The following is a 24,434-nucleotide window of genomic DNA, read 5'->3' as shown; positions in this document are numbered from 1 at the left end:
CTAAGAGCCCAAATTCAAAGACAATTTCATAATGCATCTCCTTTATATAATCCCATTCCTTTTCGTGAATGTGACTTACCGAGTTAGACTATTTACTGGATTTGTTATAACATGAGCAACACGACGGGTGCCTTATGTGGAGCAGGATCTGCTTACCCTTCCGGAGCATCTGAGATCACCACTTGTTTTTGGTGGGGTTCGTGTTGCGTATTCTTTAGTTTTCTATGTTGTGTCATGTATACTATTGTTTGTCTGTCTGTCTTTTTCATTTTTATCCATAGCGTAGTCAGTTTAATTTAGATTTACGAGTTGGACTGTCCCTCTGGCATCTTTCGTCCCTCTTTTAGAGAGATGTCCTAATTCAATCCCGTATCTCATGTAAGTTACTAAAAACTGATCCTTTAGCGTTAATCAATCTTCACCAGTCAATCTGATACGAGGAATCATACTTTATGAATGATCGGTGCTGTTTGATTTTTTTGTATGCCCCACCTACGATAGAAGAGGGGCATTATGTTTTCTGGTCTGTACGTCCGTCTGTCCGTCCGTCCGTTCGTTTGTTCGTTCGTTCGTTCGTCCGTCTGTTCGATCGTCTGTCCCGCTTCAGGTTAAAGTTTTTGGTCAAGGTAGTTTTTGATGAAGCTGCCGTCAAATCAACTTAGTACACATGTTACTTATGATATGATCTTTCTAATTTTAAAGCCAAATTAGACTTTTGAGTCCAATTTCACGGTCCACTGAACATAGAAAATGGAAGTGTCAGTTTCAGGTTAAAGTTTTAGTCAAATAAACTTGAAACTCAGTACACATGTTCCCTATTGTATGATCTTATTTAATTTATTGCCAAATTAGATTTTTTTACCCAATTTCACGGTCCATTGAACATGGAAAATGATAGTGTAATTGGAGCATCCGTGTACTTTGGACACATTTTTGTTATATCTAAAAATTATAAAAAAAAATTAAGTGCTAGTCCGAAAAATATCTGTGTAAAAAATACCGTTCTGCATGGTCCGAAAAACCACTTTCTAAAGTAAATTACATTGTCAGCTAATAACTGTGGAATGTCACGCGGGCAATTTCGTAAAAATGTATCATGTGACTGTATGTGATAACTCTGGTCGTCCGTTTCGTCTCTTCCATAAATAGTCTTACAAAATAAGTCATAGTACTTCGTACGATAACGGTATGGATATGCGAATTTATGGACTAAAATTCCTTTGAACATGTATATGTCTGTCAATGAACGACGTACATTTACAATAGGACATAATAAATACCGGTGAACGGCTTTGTCACAAATTAAAATGGCAGAACTCATTTATAACTTCGTCCGTATTTTTTCATTATTGTGTGGATCTCGAAATTAAAGTGATTTTGTAAAAGGTCAAACACGGCAGTGTCAAAGTCTAACAATACTCTTTGGCCCAACTTTTCCTCGCTGAAACTTTTAAAACAATACATCTCCCTATGATCATGTGATATGAGGAAGAGGTCTGTTTTATGAGCTGTTTTTTCATTGTAATGTTGTCATTATTCTTTAGTGAAAAGGGATATTCAAAAGTAGGGGAAATGGCATGACTTACAACATTGCAGCCTCCGTCAACAGAACAGGAACAGAGTAATGGACACCTGCGTAAAATGTTATAATATAAGCAATAGCCATCAATTTCATTTGTTTTAATGGTCAGTCTTTCAAATGACCATGTAATATCCCCGAAACTAACAACCCACATTTCATTAGTTATACTGCTGTTACAGTTGAAAGGAAAGGCCACGTCGAAATTACTGTCAATTTCCGTTTCGCAAGAACCCATGATACTGCGCACAAACTACGCTTTACAACAGATCAGGATTCGGGACATAGACGGACAAATATTATAAACAAGAATGTGTCCAAAGTATACGGATGCCCTACTCGCACTATCATTTTCCATGTTCAGTGGACTGTGAAATTGGGGTAAAAACTGTAATTTGGAACATATCATGGAAACATGTGTACTAAGTTTCAAGTTGATTTGACTTCAACTTCATCAAAAACTACCTTGACCAAAAACTTTAACCTGAAGCGGGACGAACGGACGGACGAACAGACTAACGAACGAACAGACGGACGAACGGACCAACAGACCAGAAAACATAATGCCCCTCTACTATCGTAGGTGGGATATAACAATAACTTAAACTTAGCTGATATGATTCCCCAAGGGTAATACAATATTTTTGTCGAGTCTGCTTCTTTTGTCACAGGAAGCTGCGGCGTTAGCTAACTTCTTAAAAGCTTGATATTTTAGACGGTGGAAGACATGGATGTTTCATACTTTGTATATAGATGCATCATGCTACGAAGTTACCGTCTGTCACATGTCCATTGTCCTTGACCTCATTTTCATGGTTCAGTGACTACTTGAAAAAAGTTATATTTTTTTGTAATGTTAATTTCTCTCTTATTATGAGTAATAGGATAACTTTATTTGAATTGTGCATACCTTCCAAGGTCCTCATGCCCATCAGATAGATTTCCCATGTCTGGGGGCCGCTTAAGGCCCCCAGTAGGTCCAGGGCAGAGCCCTGGTAGGGGGTTCAGGGGGGCGAAGCCCCCCGACGGAAAACGGTTTTAAGCATTTTAGCTGTATAATTTTATGTTAAAAAATATTAAATTTACTGGTTATTTATTCATGATAATTATTATATACATGATGAAAAGTTCGAAGAATTATGAGTAATCTGACTAGTGAATTAGGTAACGCAGTACAATCGGAAATATGGATAAAAAACTCACATTATGCACTGCCCAGCGTAGATCAGCGTATCCATTTAATGAAGCAGTACACCCTGTTTGGTATTTTCATATCTATTCCGTTCTGATTGATATATACGTATAACTTAATTAATAGTAAATATTGTGACGATCCTTCATTAAAAAAAATAGGAATCCACGTAAACACTAATATTTCTATATAATAAAACGATCCGTTTGGCTGGAAAATAATCATTAATCTTTTTTTTTTATTCTTATAAACCTACACCCTAGCCACACAAACACATACACACAGTTCTGTTCTGTTCATACCATCGTAACAAAATTCAAGAAATGCATATTTCTTTACTAGTATCCTCTACTGTAAAATCCCTACCGGATTAGGAATTTGGACAATTTTTTTTTTACAATAAATACATACAACAGGGAGCTAGGTCCTGTAATAGGTATCGTCCAGAACGAAGGTCTGGAAATTTGAAAATGAGGGATTATTGGAAAAGAGCAGAAATTCTGCCTTTGAGTAGACCAACTACGAACTCCCCAAAGAGTGGCATTCTCTCTACAACTAGGCATCGGATTTAATGTCCCCATTTTGACCTAACGTGACTGCGTATTTATACATCTTGCACAGCCAAACGGACAACCAACATTGGCAAGTCGGGTGAGGGCAAAATGGAAAGCTAGTTGAAAACTAACAACTAATTAAAGTAAAACACTCATGTGTCTAAGTTGAGGTTCATTCAAGTTTTTGTTGATAGAAGTGAAATGATCTGAACCAACTAAGTTCTAGTTTATAGATTCTATATAAGGTAAAAACATAATAACATTCATTTCTTTCCAACATTCCATTCACTAAGAACGAGAGACTAGTGTGCACTTGGCATTCGATAATCAAAGAGTTTTGAGAACTTAACTGGCGTTCATCTACACATAACGTTGTTTATCATTTTTTATTTTTTTGGATAAAAAAAAAATATTTGTGAAAAATTATGTGTAGGCACGTGCCTAAAGTGCCTAACGGCAGCTACGCCCCTGCATGACCTCGACCTATTTTCATGGATCAGTAAACAAGGTTAAGTTTTAGTGGTCAAGTCCATTTCTCAGATAATATAATCAATAGGTCTAGCATATTCAGTTTATGGAAGGACTGTAAGGTGTAAATGCCAAACTTGCATGTGTCATCTGACCTTGACCTTATTTTCAAGGTTCAGTGGTTCAAGTTCATTCTTTATGTTTTTGTCTGGGCTTTTTAAGTAAAAGGTCAACAATATGTGTTGTATGAAAGAATTGTAAGCTGTACATGTCTACCAGGTCAACTTTACTGCTTAGAGTATTGAATGATTGTAAGGTTTATATGTATTTCTTGTTTGTGTTTATATGACCTTGACCTCATTTTATTGGATCAAGTTAAGTTTATGTGATAGTTGTAGTGAAGCTTTATATCAAGGACTATCAACATAATATCAATGCTAAGTAAAAAAAAAAAAGGCGAGACATTTCAGCGTGTGCACTCTTGTATTTTTCATTATTTGTTTTTGGTAATAAATTTTATATTCTGTTACACTGTTGAAATAATACGTTCTCAGTAGGACGGTGATATTGTGTCTCCGTTATAGTATCACCAGCCACTTAATTATATGCAGCTTATCTAAACCTGGTGGAGGTCGATAAGGTCAATTACAAGTGTATAACATTTGCAACCTTCAGACAATAATCAATGTGTTCGCAAATAAGTCGCACCGTAATTAATTTACGGTATACCTTCTTGGAGAAACTCAGTGATTAGAAAAACATATTGGTTTTTCTTCTTTGATCGAGGACTTCGACCTCATTATATTGCTATTCCTGTAAAAAATTCAATTACTGCAATATCTGTGACTTGTTTTGCCGGAAGTATATTAGAGAATGTAAACATTTCTCGTAATTTCAATACAAAAACGGGTAAGTAAGAAACCGTAAAATATTTGTTATGAGAATAACTCTCACGTCATTAAATTATTTTAAATAATAACTCTGTTATTCTGAACCTTTACAAAGAGTAGGTAACAATGGGTGTCATTCCGAAATAGCAAAAAAACTGAAGTGTTATTTCCCGGATTAATCCCTTATTTCAGGGTCCCAATATAAGTAAATCCCTGATTTACGCTAAATTAAAATTCCATTCCGTATTCTCCTTATCTTATTGTGCTCGAATGAACTGTGAGTCTTTCTACATAAACAAACTCATTTTTAAAAAGCTAAATCTTTGACAAATTGCATTCATATAACATGTGACAGATCAAAGATAACATTACATATTTACACTATTACATGTATAGTACACGGCATACACTGTTTGTACTAAAGATTTATATTAATTACTTTATCATAATCATTTATACATTTCTAATCATCATGATCATATGAAGTGTATTGACAATCAGTACACAGTACATGCAAAATCACAATTTATATGCTGTACTTTAGCGTCACATATGTCCTCCGAACTTTTAACTAAAAATATACTTTCAGCGATAGATTTACCACGACTCTTCCATTGTCATGATTGTTTTATCTATGAAATGGTCGTAACAGGTAGGTTATTATGTATAATTCAAACAGAAAAGCATACATGCGAATAAACAAATATACTTCTATGTAACTTGGTCATCATACCACATCTTCTTATATCATATGTAGTATTTACTAAATCCATTGGATGTTGGATATTTCAAATGCATATAATTCTTTATTAGTTGTTATTGGCTTCAAACAAGTTGCAGTAAGTGCGTGTATACTCTCAGATGTGTGTTGAGTGTTTTTTGTTATGTGTATTCATAGGTTCCCGTCCACGTTCATATATGTATTTATTATATGTATTTCGACGTGTTTCATCTGATGAGTTAACCTTTTCAACTTAATTTTACAGTTTGTTCTTATTTCGTACTGTTACACCACTGTCCCAGTTTATTTAAAGGGTCGGTGCCTTCAAACGAGTTTTGACCCGCCATATTCAGTATGTCACTTTGTGCATGTCCCAGGGCAGGAGCCTCTAAATCAGTACTTGTCGTTTGTGGCTGTCACTTAGTGCATGTCTGAGGTCAGGAGCCTCTAAATCAGTACTTGTCGTTTGTGGCTGTCACTTAGTGCATGTCCCAGGTCAGGAGCCTCTAAATCAGTACTTGTCGTTTGTGGCTGTCACTTTGTGCATGTCCCAGGTCAGGAGCCTCTAAATCAGTACTTGTCGTTTGTGGCTGTGGAACATATATTTGCTTGATGTTTAGCGAACCAAGTAATTACGATACGATCCAAGTAAAACAATCGATCTTTAAAAAAAATGTATAAGAATGTTGTATTTATAGGTACCTGATTTTGTTTTGTTATTTTTTATTGGCTGAAACTAGCTTACAGTTACTGAGAGTTCTCTCAGATCTGCACTTTTTGTGTGTAGTTAGTTAGTTTGGTTTTTTGTGCTTTGTATCGTACCGATAAGTGCAACCCTTTTTATCTGATTTTTAATGTGCGTTCTTAATAATGTACTGTTACACCACTGGTCAATGCTAGGTGAGGATCTGGCGCCTGCAATCATGGTTAAGCCGGCCACATTCTGTGTGTTCGGTAATTTAGTGGTGCGTCGTTTTTTGTTGTTTATCATTTTTGTTTTTCGGTTATTCTTTTGTACGTAAATAGACTCTTAGTTTTCTCGTTTGAATTGTTTTAGTGAAGGAGTAGGTCCAGTAAGAGCCGATTTTGGCCTAAAATTTCAGGTTCATCTAACGAAAGTTTTTGGACACTTTTTAAACACTTAAGTGTCTTTTTCAATTGATTCGATTAGTTTGCGTGAAATTTTTTATCTGATTTAGTCATTAAAAACGCTCTGATTCGAGCTTAAATATGAAAAATCTATCGAATATGCAAAAAAAAACACGTCACTTTTCAGATGGTTTTTGTCAAAATTGAAAGTGACCGCATCCGTGTTCATCCTCCGAAACCGTCTAAAAATGAACCAAAATGCTAAAACTTTGAAGATTTCTAATGATGCTAGAACGAGATATTTGTGCATTGTATTGTAAAAAACAGCTGATATTTATGCAGCAGAAGCATTTTAATTTCCAAAATATAGCTTAAAGATTATATTTTCACAAAAATTTTTAAAACTGCTATATTTTGGGGCCAAAAAGGTGTCTTACTAAACCTACTCCTTTTGTTATTTAGGGACATTTTATAGTTGTACAATGGTTTTGCTAAAAAAAATATAAATGCCGTCCTGTGATCTTTAGTTGCTAACTTTTACATATGTGTCATGTGGTCTCGTGTGGATAGTTGTCTCATTGAGAATCAATACATAAAGCCGAAGCTGAAAATATATATTTAAAGTACGCAAGTATTTATGATAAAAGTTATTATTTTAGATAAAATTTAAACATGCCCTAGATATGTTATTATTTAGAAATTTAGATGCAAATCCTTTACTTACACATATGAATACTCAAATCAAAGTCAATGCATTTATAGAATCTATATTTAAAATAAAATTGAGAATTCCTTATATTTACTTTTTACACAAATACATGATACGCACGTACAAGAAAGCACATTTTGCAAATAAAACTACTTTCTGTCCTGTTTTTATTTATTTTTTTATCGAAAATAGAGGACTCTTGGTTTTATTTAGTAAAGGAAAAGAGTCGTCGTCCGTTAGGTCTAAGAAGGGGTTTTTGGTGTGGTTTCTTTTTTTATCTTAGCCTGCCAACACTGTTGTCGAGAGTTCGAACCCCGTACGTTTTAAATGTGTTCGCCTGATATAAAAAAAAAAATGAATAGAGTTGCCAGTGTTAATACCAAAGGTCAGTAGTTCTCTCTAGACATACACACTGCCCGCCACGACATAGCCAAAAATGCTGAAAGATACGTAACACATCTGGATCAAATAATCAAGTAGAATCATAAAACGTCGATGGTTAAAATGTTATCAGAATAGATAGAAATGATTCAATTTACCTCATAATCATACCGATGAAGGATATCTTTTATCCGAAATATTTATAAATGATTGCATTTAATTTTTCCTTCTTAAATATTTGTGTTGTTTAGGACACTTATATGTATTTATATAATTTATGTATTGTTTATAAGTATCTTTACTCGTAACAATTCAACGCCCTCGTAAGAAAGCTGGTGATATAGGTGCAATTTGGGTATCCTCACGTTAAATATACATTATATATTAAATCTATTTCACAATTGTAAGAGAGATAATGTGGAAATATCTTACAGAGAAGGACAATAATGGTAAATGCAGAAGACAAAACGATCAAAGAATCGAAAATTGATATTGCAAGGCCAACAGATGGGGGATACGGATGGGTTGTTGTTTTTGCTGCATTCATGATGAACTTCATTGTTTTTGGAATACTTAACTCATCTGGAATACTGTTTGTTGAATTGTCGGAGGAACTCCAGGCAGGAAAAGCTGCAACTGCTTGGATCAGTTCAATAACCTTTGGAACTTTGTTTGTATCGAGTAAATAATTGTTTATTTAATTATTTAAAATCATCTGCAGAACATTATACAAATGCACCTACTCTGACAAAAAAATCGCATCTTTAAAGTCATAAGAAACCTCAAATCAAAAAAAAATAATGCATATGTTTTTAATAACTCAATGGATAGTTTTCATTGTAAAACTTATGTACATATACTTTTTTCTGAAGAAAATTCTTTAATTTATTCATATTTAGAAGAAGTTTACTTTATTTGAATTGCTTCCTTCCAGCAAGCAATTCCCTCGATATATTTTCTGTATGCAAGGTGACCTCAGTGTGACCCATCTCGTAAAAATCCGGTGACCACAATACGCATGGATGTCCTTAAAATAAACTATTATCTGAATTTACATGTTAAACACGTGCACAATTTCCATGCTTTTTTGTTTATTTTTCGTCAATTGTTGACAAACAGGTGACAATCGTTAAACTTCGGCTTCAAAACACGAACTTTAATTACCTGCCATATTTTCACAACAACACTGACCGATTGAAAAAAAAATTGACGATTATACGAAATTTACACGAAAAAAATGATAAATTCGAGCACAGAAAGGCTAAGTTTATGATGTTTGTATGCATTGGTTTAAGAATTGGAAGAACATTATTTTTCACAGGTCACTCGTTTCTTATGACTTTAACATTTCAGAAGAGAGAAGTCACTAAGCGGCCAATTAAAAAACAAAAACAATAATTATAGCAAAAAAGCACACACTTGAATAAAGACTGAACAAAAGGAATCGCTCCGGAAGAGTATGCAGCTCCTGTGTGCCGTCTGTCGTACTGTTCATTATAGTAAAATTCTTTAATAGATATAGGAAGATGTGGTATGAGTGCCAATGAGAAAACGCTCCCTCCAAATTACAATTTATAAAAGTAAACCACTATAGGTCAATACACGGCCTGCAACACGGAGTTTGGGCTCACACCGAACATCAAGTTATAAAGGGCCCCAAAGTTACTAGACGTGTAAAACCATTCAAACGGGAAAACCAACGGTATAATTTATATAAAAAAACATAGTTCACATTCGGTAGTGTAACAATCAAAAAGAAATGGAGTTAAATGTAATAAAAGGTAAAAAAAAACTTTTCTTTAAAAATTAAAAATTATGTTCATATAGGAAACAAGATTTGACAACGTTGTAAATAACTCATCATATATATACCAATACTAAATTAAGTATATACGTCAGACGCGCGTTTTCGTCTTCAAAAGACTCATCAGTGACGCTCGTATCCAAAAAATTTTAAAGCCCAAATAAAGTACGAAGTTGAAGAGCATTGAGGACCAAAATTCCTAAAAGTTTGCCAAATACAGCTTAGTTCGTACAAATGAAAAACTGCAGAATAATTAATTCTAATTTTTGTTTGTTATATTATTTTATATCATATGATTTTTTATAGGATTATTAAAAACACTATAATTTGTTCTACTAGTATTGTTGAACATATTAAATTTGTTTTATAAATTACAAAAAAAATATATCTGTTTGTATAGGTCCAGTATCAAGTGCATTGTCCATGCGGTATGGGAGTCGGATTATTAGCATTATTGGATCCTTGATAGCTGGGATCGGGTTTATATCTAGTGGATTCGCTGAAAGTATTTATTTTCTGTATATCTCACTTGGACTTGTTTCAGGTAGGCCTATTTTTCCAAATTACTTGTAATAATTCATATAAAAATGATAAAAAGCAATGAGCTATATCAGGTATTGAACCAATAATAAAAACCACATGGAACACAAAACACAAATCGTTGTAATATCTGTAAATGTTAGCATGATTTACACACGAAACTCTTTTAAGTGTTCAATGATTAAAATTTTGGGTTTGATATATTTTGTACCCGATATTTGAGAAAGACTACCAAGAAATTAGCAAGTTTATTTAAACACATTTAAACCAAAAAGCTGCTTCAACATATATTTCTATTGTCACATCTTCGTTAACTTTAACATGGTGCAAACATATCTGTAGGAAGTATATATGAAACAAATAATGTTCAAATATATTGTATGACTTTCACTGAGATAACTATCCACCAGGAGAGTTCAAATGAAGTATATTTGAGCAAATATAGGATACCATACGATCTTCAACAATAAGCTCATACCTAAAAGTCAATTTTATAGTCCCTGAAATTTGGATTGATAAATAATATTAATACATTATAAAACTGACCTAACTTTTTTTCCACAGGGATTGGATTAGGATTGGTTTATTTACCGTTTGTCGTTTCTGTTGGTATCTATTTTGAAAAGAGAACATCTTTCGCAATGGGTATTTCTGTTTGTGGAACTGGTGTAGGTACTTTTGTATGTTCACCGATTGTGGAGGGACTTTTAAATGAATATGGATGGAAAGGTACAACTCTAATTCTTGGAGGAATAGTTCTTAACCTAGCAGTTTTCGGTTCTTTATTGAGACCGCATGTAAAACATTTTGACAATAATCAAAACATTTGTTTAAGTAAAGAGAGAAATTCTCATCCAGATTTCTATTCTGAACCCCAAAATGTTGCCTATGGTATCAATTCAAATAATTTTCTTTTCGAAGAAACAGAGAAATGTCTTGCTAATAAGCAAACAAGGCCGTCAGCTATTTATAAAAGTAATTCACGTTTGAAGGAAAAGGGAGACTTAGACAATTTACCAAAAGAACATACTTGCACACGAATCCTTAAGTCGGCATTATCATATTATGATTTTTCTTCATTTAAAAACTTTAGTTTTATAATTTTTTTGTTTTCAAACTTTTTTATAATGCTTGGTATGAATGCTCCGTACATATACCTTCCTGATCGATCACAGGAAAAGGGTGTTAGTAAATCTGACAGCGCCATCTTTATATCCGTTATTGGAATAGCAAATATGGCTGGCCGCATCGTGATTGGCTGGTTTGCAGACCAAAAGTGGGTCAATCGTCTGCTGCTATACGGCACTTCAATGGTGGTTTGTGGAACAGCTACTGTCATCAATCCTTTAGATGACAGTGTGGAATATTTGATGGTTTATTCAGTGATTTATGGATGGTTTAGCGGTAAGATGTTGTAGTTCCTTGAATCTTCAAAAAGTATCACATGTACGTTTTTTTCAATGGGTTTAATCTCGCATAATTGCAAATAACAATTTTATTCAAATCATGATAGTTATTTTTTGTTTAATATGTTTTAACATAACAATGAAGAAAATAAACTAAAATTACCAAATAATCTGTATTCGAAAAGCTTCCTAATATCTAATGTGTTTTAAAATGTGTTTTAAACGCTTTCCTATATAAAATGTACCAAATAATCCAATATTAAATAAGTAATGAATAAAACAAAACAATAAATAAAACGAATATGAAAAATATAGAACGCGAAAGAGTATAAAAATCATCAACCTTCGATGAAATATTGACTTGGACTTGTATACGTTACCATAGATCCACCAATTGGATCACCAGTGAAGGTGACACACGGCTGTAAACACAAATTATATTCATAATTACTCTAAGTATCAGAACAATAATGGTAAACTGCAAATTTTCGGGGCAAATTTTTGTTCTTCCTTCGTGGTAGGTCAGAACTTGTGCCGAGCGCTGACCACAGTGCAGGCGGTGTTGTCACGATGTCCCAACTAAAAAGATATTTCTTTGACTGACTCTTACGGTAGTTAAGGACAGATAATTTAGCTAATCTGCAATTAAGTCCATTTGTTAATGCCTAATATATCATGTACTGTGTTACAACTCTAAATTCTACTGACAATTCCCAAATCAAATAACTTTGTATATGAAATTAATTTCAAAGCTGTTGCAATTCAGAATACCTTTGTTCACCTGTTTGCTAGATATTTAATTTTTATTTCAGGTGTGTTCATCTGTTTGTATGCAATAATACTCATAGATTTATTAGGATTACAGAAATTTAGTAATGCTTTGGGAATTGTCGTAATGGTGCAAGGAATCGCATCATTTATTGGACCACCTGCTGCAGGTAAATAAAAACTTTAATTCACAAACAATGCACTTTTAATGTAATGTTTATTCTAATTAACCGGTTAAGCTTTAAAGTTAAGTTAATGCATTATTTTGTAATGTAATATTGTGCAAAAATATCAGGTTAACTCGACACCATAGCTTTCCTGAATAGCATTCGTCATGTGATGTGTCTGGATTACTCGTTTTTGGGTGGTTTTTTTTTATAGATTAGACCGTTGGTTTTCCTGTTTGATTTTTTTAACTCTACTAGAACACACCCGTGATATCGCGGGTCCGTGACTGAATTAAAGTATATAACTATGCGCAAGACTTATTTTTGTATTAGTATTGTCATCTGATAAAGTCATGCCGATTATAAGATAGTTATCACAATTTTCTCTGCTTTCAAATCTTTCTGTTTGAAACCGTCTAACTGGAACTTATCAATTATGTTATAGATAATGCATATTTTAAGGTTTTTCTTGTCGTAGAACACACCGAGGGGTGACAGGATTGATCAAATGAAAGACCGACCGGAGGGAGGTCTTTCTTTGAACAATCCTGACACCCCGAGGTGTGTTCTACGACAAGAAAAACCTTAAAATATGCATTATCTGACTTATATACCGTCAAAAAATATTAATTTTATAAAGATTTGTAAAATTAAGTATCCTTTTTTACCGACAACACTAAAGTGGGATATTCCTTTCTAATGCGTTCAGGTTAATACGTCCTGCGGCTAATTTAAAATCTGAAATAAAACTCACTAAATAATTTAGATATAAACCTTTTAAAAATTGTTATCCATACACAATAAAAATATTACTGTAACTGCATGAAGTAAGACACACATGTATTGCTACCATCCGATAACGGTGTATGACAAATACAAGACACATTGTAAGTTATTTATTGTATCACTTAGCTTAGTGAAAAGGGGAAGGGGTATGTGTTTTTTTTTTTCGTTTTATTATGTTATTTCTATCGCGGAAAAGTTGTTATTTATTTAACCATTTTACTTGAATCGGATGAAAAATTCAGAAAGATTGTCTTTCGAACAGCAATACAATTTATTAAAAGATAATCAGGATAAAATTATATATTACCCTCCGCACCGACCCTTTCGTGTTATTCAATAGAATATAAGATTATTTTATTAGTTGATCATTTGATAGAGTAAAAGGAATACATAAATTTTTAAAAGTTACGAAATGACACGAAGACGAATTTAAATACATGTAGGTCTCAGTATGATTTCCTATTCAGTGTGTATCGTTCTGAACATGCATGAAATATTTGCCACTGGACGTTAAGCAATCAACCTATTCAGTTTGACTCAATAAGATTTTCAAAATTTTACACACGAATATGTTAAATCTGGATTTATTTTATGAAAGTCTACATTAAAATTCATCTGACCTATATGATAATGTTTCTTTATTATAGCGATAAATCAACAAAACTTCACGTTATTTGTTTCTTAAATTAAATTGCAGGTCTACAATGACGGTTTCTTTTACATCTATCATCGGTTGAACTTTAGAAAATAAATATCCAAATCGGCACCAAAAAACTATTAGACAAACAAAATTTTGAAGTAAATCATAGATTGCATGTTAATCAAGGAAAATAATGACCTTACACAGGTCATTATTTTATGCCTTGGAGCATATACCATTGAAACATGGTATCGTCCGGGTTGATTCTGAAAAAGAATGACCTGACGTTCTGAAAGAAAATAACTCCATATAGGTATATAATGGTAATATTAATTATTTGGAAAACAAAAGGTCCTGGGATGGAGTATTTTTTTAATCAACAGCATTGTCCTATATTAGTTATAAATAAAGTTGAATTCTTTGATTCGCTGTTTTACGTCATGTCCGCTAACAAATTGAAAACTGTACCTATACGCCTTATTTTTAGTATTCGTATTGTTATCTTAATATAAAGCCTTACTGATTAAAATACTACAATAGGTAAAAATTTGACAATTTAGTAGTGTCAACCCTGTGATTATGACCCGTGCATATAGCATATCCTGACTACACCGTTTGGTGGTGCGCCTGTCATTTGCTGACTTGTTTCTTTATTATTATGAGGCTGACTTCATGCAGGAACTTCTTAGGAAGAAAGATAAGAAGTTAGCAATATCCTTTAACTCTACTTTCCGCTATATAGATGACGTTCTTTCACTAAACAATTCAAAATTTGGTGACTATGTGGATCGCATCTATCCCATCGAATTGGAGATAAAGGATACTACAGATACAGTTAAGTCGGCTTCATATCTTGACTTACATCTAGAAATTGACAATGAGGGTCGGTTGAAGACAAAACTTTACGACAAAAGAGATGATTTCAGCTTTCCAATTGTGAACTTTCCATTTCTAAGTAGCAACATTCCAGCAGCACCTGCATACGGGGTATATATCTCCCAATTGATACGATATTCCCGTGCTTGCATTTCCTATCATGATTTTCTTGATAGAGGGTTACTGCTCACAAGGAAGCTATTAAACCAAGAGTTCCAAATGGTGAAGTTGAAATCATCCCTTCGTAAATTTTACGGACGCCATCACGAGTTGGTTGACCGTTATGGAATAACCGTTTCACAAATGATATCGGATATGTTCCTTACGTCGTAACTACAATCCCCTTCCCTTTCATGAATTTGACCTACCGAATTAGACTATTTACCGGATTTGTAATCACATAAGCAACACGACGGGTGCCGCATGTGGAGCAGGATCTGCTTACCCTTCCGGAGCACCTGAGATCACCCCTAGTTTTTGGTGGGGTTCGTGTTGTTTATTCTTTAGTTTTCTATGTTGTGTCATGTGTACTATTGTTTTTCTGTTTGTCTTTTTCATTTTTAGCCATGGCGTTGTCAGTTTGTTTTAGATTTACGAGTTTGACTGTCCCTTTGGTGTCTTTAGTCCCTCTTTGCAGAACATACAGATAAGGTAATAGGTAACAGATGAATATACTATTGGTATCGGTATCGGACTCGACCCGGAACTTCTTAATTATTGGCAATATTAATTAAGTGGAAAACAAAAGGGCCTGGCGTGGTGTAATTTTTAATCTACACCTTTGTACTATATTTGTAATATATAAAGTTGAATTCTTTGATTCGTCGTTTTTACGTGATGACGGCTGACAAATTGGACCTCGTAATTTTAGTATTATAGATAATCAGTGTATGGGCCTTTATTTGCTTGCTGTTCGGTGTGTGCCAAGGCTCCGTGTGAAAAGATGTACTGCAACCTATAAGGGTTTACTTTTTACACATTGTGGCTTGATTGAGACGTTTCTGTATAAATACTCATCGGGTACATTACAAACAAGAAAAGATTCTAGATTACTATTCATCAAGCACACTCGGCACATAAAGTTTCTTGATAAGCATTCATCAGGTACACTCGACATCAAAAATGTCTGGATTAAAACTCATCGCGTACACTAGACTTAAAAAATGTCTGGATTAAAACTCATCGGGTACACTAGACTTAAAAAATGTCTGGATTAAAACTCATCGCGTACACTAGACTTAAAAAATGTCTGGATTAAAACTCATCGGGTACACTAGACATACCAAAATATCTGGATTAACACTCATCAAGTATACTAGACATCCAATTTATCAAGAGTTTCACTCATCGGGTACACTAGACACCAAAAGTTTCTATAACATTCATCTGTTCACTCAACAACAAAACGTTTTTTGATTTCAATAGGTACACTTTACCTCAAAACGTACTTGGTTAACATTCATCAGATACGCTCATCAACATAATGTTTCTTGATTTATATTCATTGGGTACTCTTAACATCGAAATATTTGGAATTCTAATGTTCAATATAAAAAGGTTTACACTTGTTTAGTATTATAGATCTTAGATGTGTTATCTGTATACGTGGAAGTTGTTCTTCTATGAAAATTTTGTTCTTTGTGAATGATAAAAAAAATGTGTTCTTCATAAATGATAAAAAGTTCTTTTTCAGGTTGGCTTTACAGCAAAACTGGAAATTACAATACATCTTTTTATGCAATCGGCGCTGTGGAAATATTTGGTGGACTATTGGTTTCTTTTATACCATTAGCACGCAAATATTTCATAAAACAAACATTAAAGCTAGATACTGAATGTGAGGTTATAGAGATACATACTGGTGACAATAGCTGAAATCATCCGATTCTCATTCGAATTAACGAAATCGAGCATCAAGTACGGATCCGCCATTTGTAATGATTTTAATAATGAAATTACCAAATAAGACATCATCAAAAGCTATATTAGAGTCTTATATAACAATCTCACGAATGAGTTTTTTTTCTTCTTGAGAGTTGGAAGGGCGTTCTTCAACTCGTTTGAATAACTCAACTAGCTTGTTATAACGACTTAGCTAACTTGGTATAACGACTGAGACACCTTTTTTTTTAAACTTAGCTTACTCGTTTTTAAGTCGTTATAGCGAGTTTGATGAGCTAAGTTGTTATAACAAGTTAGCTTAGTTGTTTACAGAATTCTCACATGTTTCGCCTAATTAATGCAGAGAACAACTAAAAGCTAACACGTTGTTATTGTTATTGTTTGCGTTTGTTTTTTAAAACACCAATGGAAGTAGGTCTTTAAATTGAAGACTAGATCAATTTGATAGGCCGTCATTCTTAGTAAAATTGAGAATGGAAATGGGGAATGTGTCAAAGAGACAACAACCCGACCAAATAAAAAACAACAGCAGAAGGTCACCAACAGGTATTCAATGTAGCGAGAAATTCCCGCACCCGGAGGCGTCCTTCAGCTGGCCCCTAAACAAATATATACTAGTTCAGTGATAATGAACGCCATACTAATTTCCAAATTGTACACAAGAAACTAAAATTAAAATAATACAAGACTAACAAAGGCCAGATGCTCCTGACTTGGGACAGGCGCAAAAATGCGGCGGGGTTAAACATGTTTGTGAGATCTCAACCCTCCCCCTATACCTCTAACCAATGTAGAAAAGTAAACGCATAACAATACGCACATTAAAATTCAGTTCAAGAGAAGTCCGAGTCTGATGTCAGAAGATGTAACCAAAGAAAATAAACAAAATGACAATAATACATAAATAGCAACAGACTACCAGCAGTTAAATGACATGCCAGCTCCAGACTTCAATTAAACTGACTGAAAGAATATGATTTCATCATATGTACATCAGGCACAATCCTTCCCGTTAGTGGTTTAGTATCATACCATCATAACATATATGAGAAGAACATAACCCGTGTCATGCGAACAACTGTTTTAATAATAAATGTGTTTAGTTCTGATGCAAAGACCTTATCAGTGACTCAATATTAACGCCAACATATGCAATCTTTAATGACTTGACAACAGTATCGTAATTATATCCCTTCTTAATAAGTCTATTCAAAGGTTTTATAAGTTTCTGAGGTGAATACTGACACCTTTGTGCCTTATAAAGAATATTTCCATAAACAATTGGTGGTGAAATACATAAACGTATAAGAAGTCTGCATGTTGAGCTATATTTACGAATGATGTCTTTATACCGATGATAAAATTTAGTAAATGTTTTGACTAGTTTGTGATATCGAAAACCCTGGTGTAATAATTTTTCAGTTATACATAAATTTCTCTCGTTAAATTCTAAAACATTGTTACATACACGAGCGAATCGTACAAGTTGAGATATATAAACACCGTAAGATGGTGACAAGGGAACGTCACCATCTAAAAACGGATAATTAACGATAGGAAATGAAAAATCATACCTTTTATCATAAATTTTAGTATTCAGCTTTCCTTTAGTGATATAGATATCAAGATCGAGGAAAGGGCAGTGGTCATTGTTAGTATTAGCTTTATTTAAAGTAAGTTCAACAGGATAAATTTCATTAATATACATACTAAAGTCGTCATTATTGAGAGCCAAAATATCATCCAAATATCTAAAAGTATTATTAAATTTGTTTATCATATGTAGTTTCGATGGGTCTTTGCTTATTTTGTCATAAATTGTAACGCATAACAATACAAAAACAGGTCCGCAATAAGTGGTGCACAGTTAGTCCCCATTGGAATTCCGATAATCTGACGATATACGGAATATCCAAAGCGAACAAAAATGTTATCTAGTAAAAATTCAAGGGCATATATAGTATCAAAGCATGTCCAATTAACGTAGTTTTTTTTGTTTATTGCTACTAAAAAATGACCTAAAAGAGTTTGAACATATATATTCACATTCTGATTTTTTGAATGCCCATTTAATTAGGAGTGTGAATTTTTTCTTAATGAGAATGTGAGGCAATGTGGTATACAGGGTAGAAAAATCAAAACTTTGAACAGATTCAAAATCACCAATATAAGCATGCAATTTATCAAGTACTTCCAACGAGTTCTTGACACTCCAAAAGTAATTTGTTCCACTATTTTCGAAGGCCTGATTTGAACTATTTATTATCAGGTTTTTAATTGTACCAAGTGTGCTGGTAAAAAGAATAGACAATATAGTAGTTGAACAATGCCTTGAAGACGAAATAAATCTACATTTGTAAGTGGTTTTGAGTAGCTTCGGAAGCCAATACATAGTTGGGACTTTCATTGTATTTTGCTCTGCTTGTAAAGCGGTGGCTAAAAGTTTATGTTTGTTACAGATTTCGTTTTCTGAAAATGGAGTCAGATGGAATGTTGGTGAATTGGTAATTTCCTTTTTCAGAACCTCAATGTAAAATTTACGTCAAACAATAATAATATTATTAGCAGCTTTATCGGCCGGGACAAAAACCAATTCCTTTGCTAGTTCTTTTAGTTTATGTTTGATACGAGAAATAGGTTTATTGTGGTTATTGTTAATAGTAAAATGTTCTTTAAAATGTTGAATACTAGTACGTTTATCAACTATCTTCATTACTGATTTAAAAAAAGTGTTCAAAGATGTTTTGTCAGCTTTTTCCCGTTTTATCCAATTCATACAGTAAGTATGGAGTGAGTCGTGGATGATATTATGACTCTCATTCCAATTAATAATTGACGGGGGACGATATTTAGGTCCTTTACTGAGGAATGATTTTAACTCTCGGTCTTGAACGATGTTAAGATCTCCTGTTATAAATGGAAAATTAGTCAAAAAATATATTCGAAATTACTGCAATTACATGAAGTAGGTGTATTTTCACTGATATTAACATCTTTACACAATTGACTATAATTAAACACAAATTTCCGGGTAGATTTCTTGTAAATATAGCAAATAAGAGGTAGCTCAGTATTGTCAAAATATCCAGGAATTTGTTCTTTAACAGAATGGTCGTTAAATATACCGGCAATATTTACAAAATCAAAGCCTTTATTGACATACTTAATTTTAATAAAATGTTTTTTTATGATCTTCAGGGCGATCAATTTTGGGAAATAATTTAGAATAACAATATGCCATAATAATTTGAACAATTTCATACTTAGAACTGCTATATGAAATTGTGTTGCAATCCTCCAAAATATTATTTAACTTATTAACCGGTAACGAACAGAGTTTTGGTAACAGATAATGTCTGTCGTTGTTTTTTGAAATAGAAATTAGGTCCGAAATATTGGTTTGATTGGCCCGAAATTTTCTTTGGTTGCGATTTGTTCTACGACCGTGAGAACGTTTTTTACGAACAGTTTTAGAAACTATATTCAGAATGTTAACGGAATTGGTTCTAGATATATTACCAATTCCCATGATATTTTCGTTTAGACCGAGAGGGTAAACTGTCTGTAATTTTTTAATCCAATTTAATTCAATTATTTTCCGTGATCGTACAAACTTTGAATGCGATTCACCAGGCTGCTTATTTACTACTTCTAAAGATTGAACTGCTAAATATTTAAAAGGATGGTTGTGCTTCTTAAGGTGTTGGTAAATGATACTTTTGAATCTATTGGGTCATGTCTCACGTTTTAATAAACGGTAGGATAAAACGTCACAAAGTGTGCTAATGTCTTTATACAATATCTATAGCGTTAGTAAAGTGGTGAATTGAGAAATGCGACCTGTCTAATTCAAGTATTTATTTGAGTTAAAGTATTCACAAGCAACGTAGAGGACAATAAATAAATCCTTGCTTGATCGGTTAATATTTTATCATTCGTTACTCAATATGACCTTTCGGTATTGCTTAAACAATAACTAATTTCATGTAATACATTAGATATTTTGAACTCGGTATGGTAAAGTGATACGTGTCACGTTTTATAATAAAATGAGTAAGTTAATGTTTCAGTCAACTAAGGATTTCATTAGTAATCACTTACTTTTTTGTTTAATAGTGAACTTCATTATAAAATCTATTCCATATGTTAAGTGCTTCATTCAAAATAATTAAAATTTTAAAAGCATGCATTAAGTTTGTCAACAGAATTTTCCAGTCATCAATTATGAATAAAAGAGAACAATAATTACCAATTGACATACCATATTGATATTTTGAAACTACATTTTATCACCTGAGATAAACTATAGGGCAGTATTCTACGATTTCGTTTACTTGAGATTGTACACATCACTTACAGAATAATGAAGTGCACTACCATGCCATTCTTAGTTGTGTTATTTATCATAATTCCTGGATTCAAATGTCAAAGTCACACTACCGTACAAAATCTTTATTCACATGTGTTAACAAACTACACCAAAAGGATAATGCCATTAGCTGACCACTCTCAACAGCTTTATGTTGGGGTCGATTTTTTCTTAAATTCTTTCATATCCATGAGCGAAGTTGACGAAACTATTTCCATCATGGGAACTATGTTTCTTAATTGGACTGATCCAGCGCTCCAGTGGGATGTTTTGTCTTTCGATAACTTGTATGTTATAACCATAGACCCATCTGATATCTGGACACCTCTTATGTTTCTTGCAAATGCAATAGATGAAATGGAACCCATTGGAAACGGAGTTATGTTTTACTCAACTCTATTGTATACCGGACAGGTTTACACAAGCCCAGGAGGAATAATGAATGCAAAGTGTCCTACTAATGTTGCCAAATTTCCTTTCGACACGCAGGAATGTAATTTGGTGTTTTTTAACTGGGGATTATCAACATCCAAGATAAAATATTCTTCTTCGTTTGACCAAGCAAGGTTAGACTGGTATACACCAAATTCGGACTGGACCCTTTTGGAATGTTCAACATTTGTTGAGACCAAGAACAATTTCAGCACGTTCAACGTGAAAATAAGGATAAAGCGTCAGTTTTTGTATTATGCCGTGATGATGATTTTACCAACTCTGTTGTTTGCTCTCTTGAATCCCTTGGTCTTCGTTATTCCAGTAGAATCAGGTGAACGTGTATCTCTAGCCATGACAATATTACTTTCCTATGCCATATTCTTAACTTTGGTGTCCGCCGCTATTCCAACATCTTCCAATCCGATGTGCGTACTTTTAGCCGTCATGATAACAATAATTTCACTTAGTGGTCTAATGGTGGTAAGTGTCATAGTTATTTCTAAATATTATTTTGAAGAAAACGCAGTGGAAATAAACTATCCATTAAAAAGATTGGCAAACTGGGGTATGAAGAAGAAACGTAATGTTGTTTTACCAATGGAAGATCACAAGAAAGATATAGGTGATATAGATTATAACATAACAGGGAAGGATGTGGCAAACGCTTTAGATTGTGTTTGTCTGTGTGTATTCTATATCGCTATTGTGGTTTGTTTGATTGCATATTTTCTCTATGTGTCAATTTAAACTTTGAATCATTCTGTTCGAGATAAATGTAAATGAAAATACAGCACTTCAAATGAATATGATATAACAGAATATATAACGGTTGTTGGTGACACAGATACTCGTTAACCTCCTTTACAAACTGCTGATTTCATCATTCGATATTCAATTCTCTTCCATGGTCACCGTCAATATTTCGTTCTGTTTGGGCATGGGATGATATTAATCAATGCTGGCAAAAGAACACTTGAATATAATATACCTAGTCTTTACGTATAACATTATAGTAAGATACTGGAGATGAATATTTACTGATTTTGCCTGCTTTAAATACGGATCGACTTTTTAATTCATCTTTAATAAAACAACAATTCACCAGCGTAAATTAACAGTCGAATTCATACCAAAGATGTGCACATAGAGATCTCACTATACAAATCCTTGTACATACAAAATAACAGCGGACAAACATTGTGTACGCTTTATCCTAACATTTTTACTGCAGGTTATGACATTTGTGACATATTTTATGTTTCAAAATGTTTAGAATTACTGATATAAACAACTTTATGTACTGGAAAGTTCTGATAGCAAAACATACAAATTAATCATTGTAATCCTTTGTATCTATCTATAAATCATCAATTCTTCTAAAACAAGTATTGATCACTTATTCAAATTATCTCAAATATGAGTGGACCCGGTAATATTTGTACCATTATTCACGATGATGTACTACTTATTTACTAGTATCCTGCAATTGACCTTTCTTATATACAAATAGAAAAGTACCTGGGGCGTATCCAGAATTTATGCAAGCGTTTGTCACCTCAACAAAACAAAATTTCAAAACATGTTTTTGTAAATATCTTGGTCAAGAGGGTAGTAGTTTAACTGTTTATGTATTTATATGCATACTTGATTATGTGTTGTTGGGTTTTTTTGGTGTATATTGTTAAATGTTCTTTGTATGCCCATCTGATAGGAAATAAAACCTGCTGTTGTTGTGGTTGCTACAGAACCGAAAGTTACATATGTTTTTCAAAAACCTTATTTCATTTTTTCATGGATTATTTTGAACAAAATTATAAACCTGATATTAGTATAAACAACAATGCACGTGTATCAGTGCTAATCCATTGAGTTTCTTTTGATACCATTTATATTATCAAGATGGTCAAGCCGGTTATGTTTCTTTGAGCTTATGAATACAGACTTATATTTCATCCATGTCTAGAACAATACAAACTTAAACTATAGATTCAGAGCCTCCTGTTATACTGCTATGTTATGTAGCGAACAGTTAAAATAAATTACTGTTTACATCTTTGTTTAATTTGAGATCCTCGTTGCGCTCCGCGTCTGTGATTTCATACAAAAAACAATTCTGCGATTTGAAAGAAAACGAATTATACGCTTAAGTTCGATGTCAAATTGGAAAATAAACACATTATCGTGCAGTGTATGAAAAGATTTATAAAATGTAAGTATACTCCTAACTAAATAGGAGAAAAGTTCGACGAGCCATTCTTTTCCCTCTAATTTTAAAGCGCGTCAAATGAATATTATATTTTTCTAAAAGTCTTAAATTCTGTACAAAAGTCATCAGCTAAATTGTGAGGTTTCTACAGCTTTTTTTTCTAAAACTTTACTATACATAGAAATGTTAAAATATAAGTAGCTTGATTTAAAATTATAATTTAAGTAGACATTTGAATTAAACCCATCATATCCCCCAGACGCGCGTTTTGTTTACAAAAGATTCATCAGTGACGCTCGAATCACAAAAAGTTAAAAAGGCCAAATAAATACGACGTTGATGATGAAGCAGGACCCAAAATTCCTAAAAAATTTGATATTAACTGAGGTTTGAAAATAAATGAATTGCTTAAAAAAATGGCTTAGTACTGCCTCTTCCCGGAGGAGCCCGGGTAGTTACATTACAAGCTTGCCTCTGACTTATTATGAAGCATGTCTTTATTGGTTTACTTTAAGAAAGCGATTCTATTCACAAAACATCTTACGAGAAAAATATTCATTAGTCTTAAAAAGTGAAATCTCAAAAATACTGAACTCCGAGAAAAATTCAGAACGGAAAGTTCCGAATGAGATGGCAAAATCAAATGATAAAATAACATCAAACGAGTGGACAACAACTGCAATATTCCTGACTTGGTACAGGCATTTTTAAATGTAGAAAATGGTAGAATGAACCTGGTTTTATAGCGCTAAACCTCTCACTTGAATGACAGTCGCATCAAATTCCGTTATTTTTACAACGATGCGTGAACAAAACTGACATAATCGGTAGAATAGTCAAAATATGGTTACAACAGTCATCACTGTTCTACAATCTCAAAAGCACAACAATTATCATATTGAAAAACACATTCATTGTTTCGCGCGTTTGGCGTCAGACAATGTAAACATTG

General features: G+C 33.3%; 2 protein-coding genes across 4 annotated transcripts; both read left to right on the top strand.

The window, feature by feature from the left end:
• Positions 1-4,475: 4,475 nt before the first annotated feature.
• Positions 4,476-16,579, top strand: LOC134712283 (monocarboxylate transporter 12-like). 3 transcript variants are annotated; one of them, XM_063573682.1, is made up of 6 exons: positions 4,476-4,702; positions 8,018-8,264; positions 9,788-9,931; positions 10,492-11,331; positions 12,146-12,271; positions 16,264-16,579. In XM_063573682.1, exons 2-6 carry the CDS (start codon positions 8,030-8,032, stop codon positions 16,443-16,445), a joined length of 1,527 nt encoding a protein of 508 aa, XP_063429752.1. In that variant the 5' UTR covers positions 4,476-4,702; positions 8,018-8,029; the 3' UTR covers positions 16,446-16,579. The 3 variants fall into 3 exon arrangements, with proteins under 3 accessions (XP_063429752.1, XP_063429754.1, XP_063429753.1); XM_063573683.1 differs by lacking the exon at positions 4,476-4,702 and adding an exon at positions 5,278-5,335; XM_063573684.1 differs by lacking the exon at positions 16,264-16,579 and having other exon boundaries at positions 10,492-11,373; positions 12,146-12,246.
• Positions 16,580-20,817: 4,238 nt separating this feature from the next.
• On the top strand, positions 20,818-22,516 carry LOC134712284 (acetylcholine receptor subunit beta-type acr-3-like). The gene has a single exon (XM_063573685.1). The coding sequence runs from the start codon at positions 20,836-20,838 to the stop codon at positions 22,021-22,023; it is 1,188 nt and encodes a 395-aa protein (XP_063429755.1). The 5' UTR covers positions 20,818-20,835; the 3' UTR covers positions 22,024-22,516.
• Positions 22,517-24,434: the final 1,918 nt, after the last annotated feature.

The sequence above is a fragment of the Mytilus trossulus genome, chromosome 3 (assembly GCF_036588685.1).
Source record: "Mytilus trossulus isolate FHL-02 chromosome 3, PNRI_Mtr1.1.1.hap1, whole genome shotgun sequence".
In the NCBI taxonomy this organism is placed as follows: domain Eukaryota; kingdom Metazoa; phylum Mollusca; class Bivalvia; order Mytilida; family Mytilidae; genus Mytilus; species Mytilus trossulus.
This window is presented reverse-complemented; position numbering and strand designations above follow the sequence as displayed.

Bases quoted from the DNA above. Each gene is read 5' to 3' on its own strand.
- LOC134712283 (XM_063573682.1), top strand. From the start codon at position 8,030: ATGGTAAATGCAGAAGACAAAACGATCAAAGAATCGAAAATTGATATT. The intron at 9,932-10,491 runs GTAGGCCTATTT...TTTTTTCCACAG, and splicing joins CTCACTTGGACTTGTTTCAG to GGATTGGATTAGGATTGGTT. The intron at 11,332-12,145 runs GTAAGATGTTGT...TTTTTATTTCAG, and splicing joins GATTTATGGATGGTTTAGCG to GTGTGTTCATCTGTTTGTAT.
- LOC134712284 (XM_063573685.1), top strand. From the start codon at position 20,836: ATGAAGTGCACTACCATGCCATTCTTAGTTGTGTTATTTATCATAATT.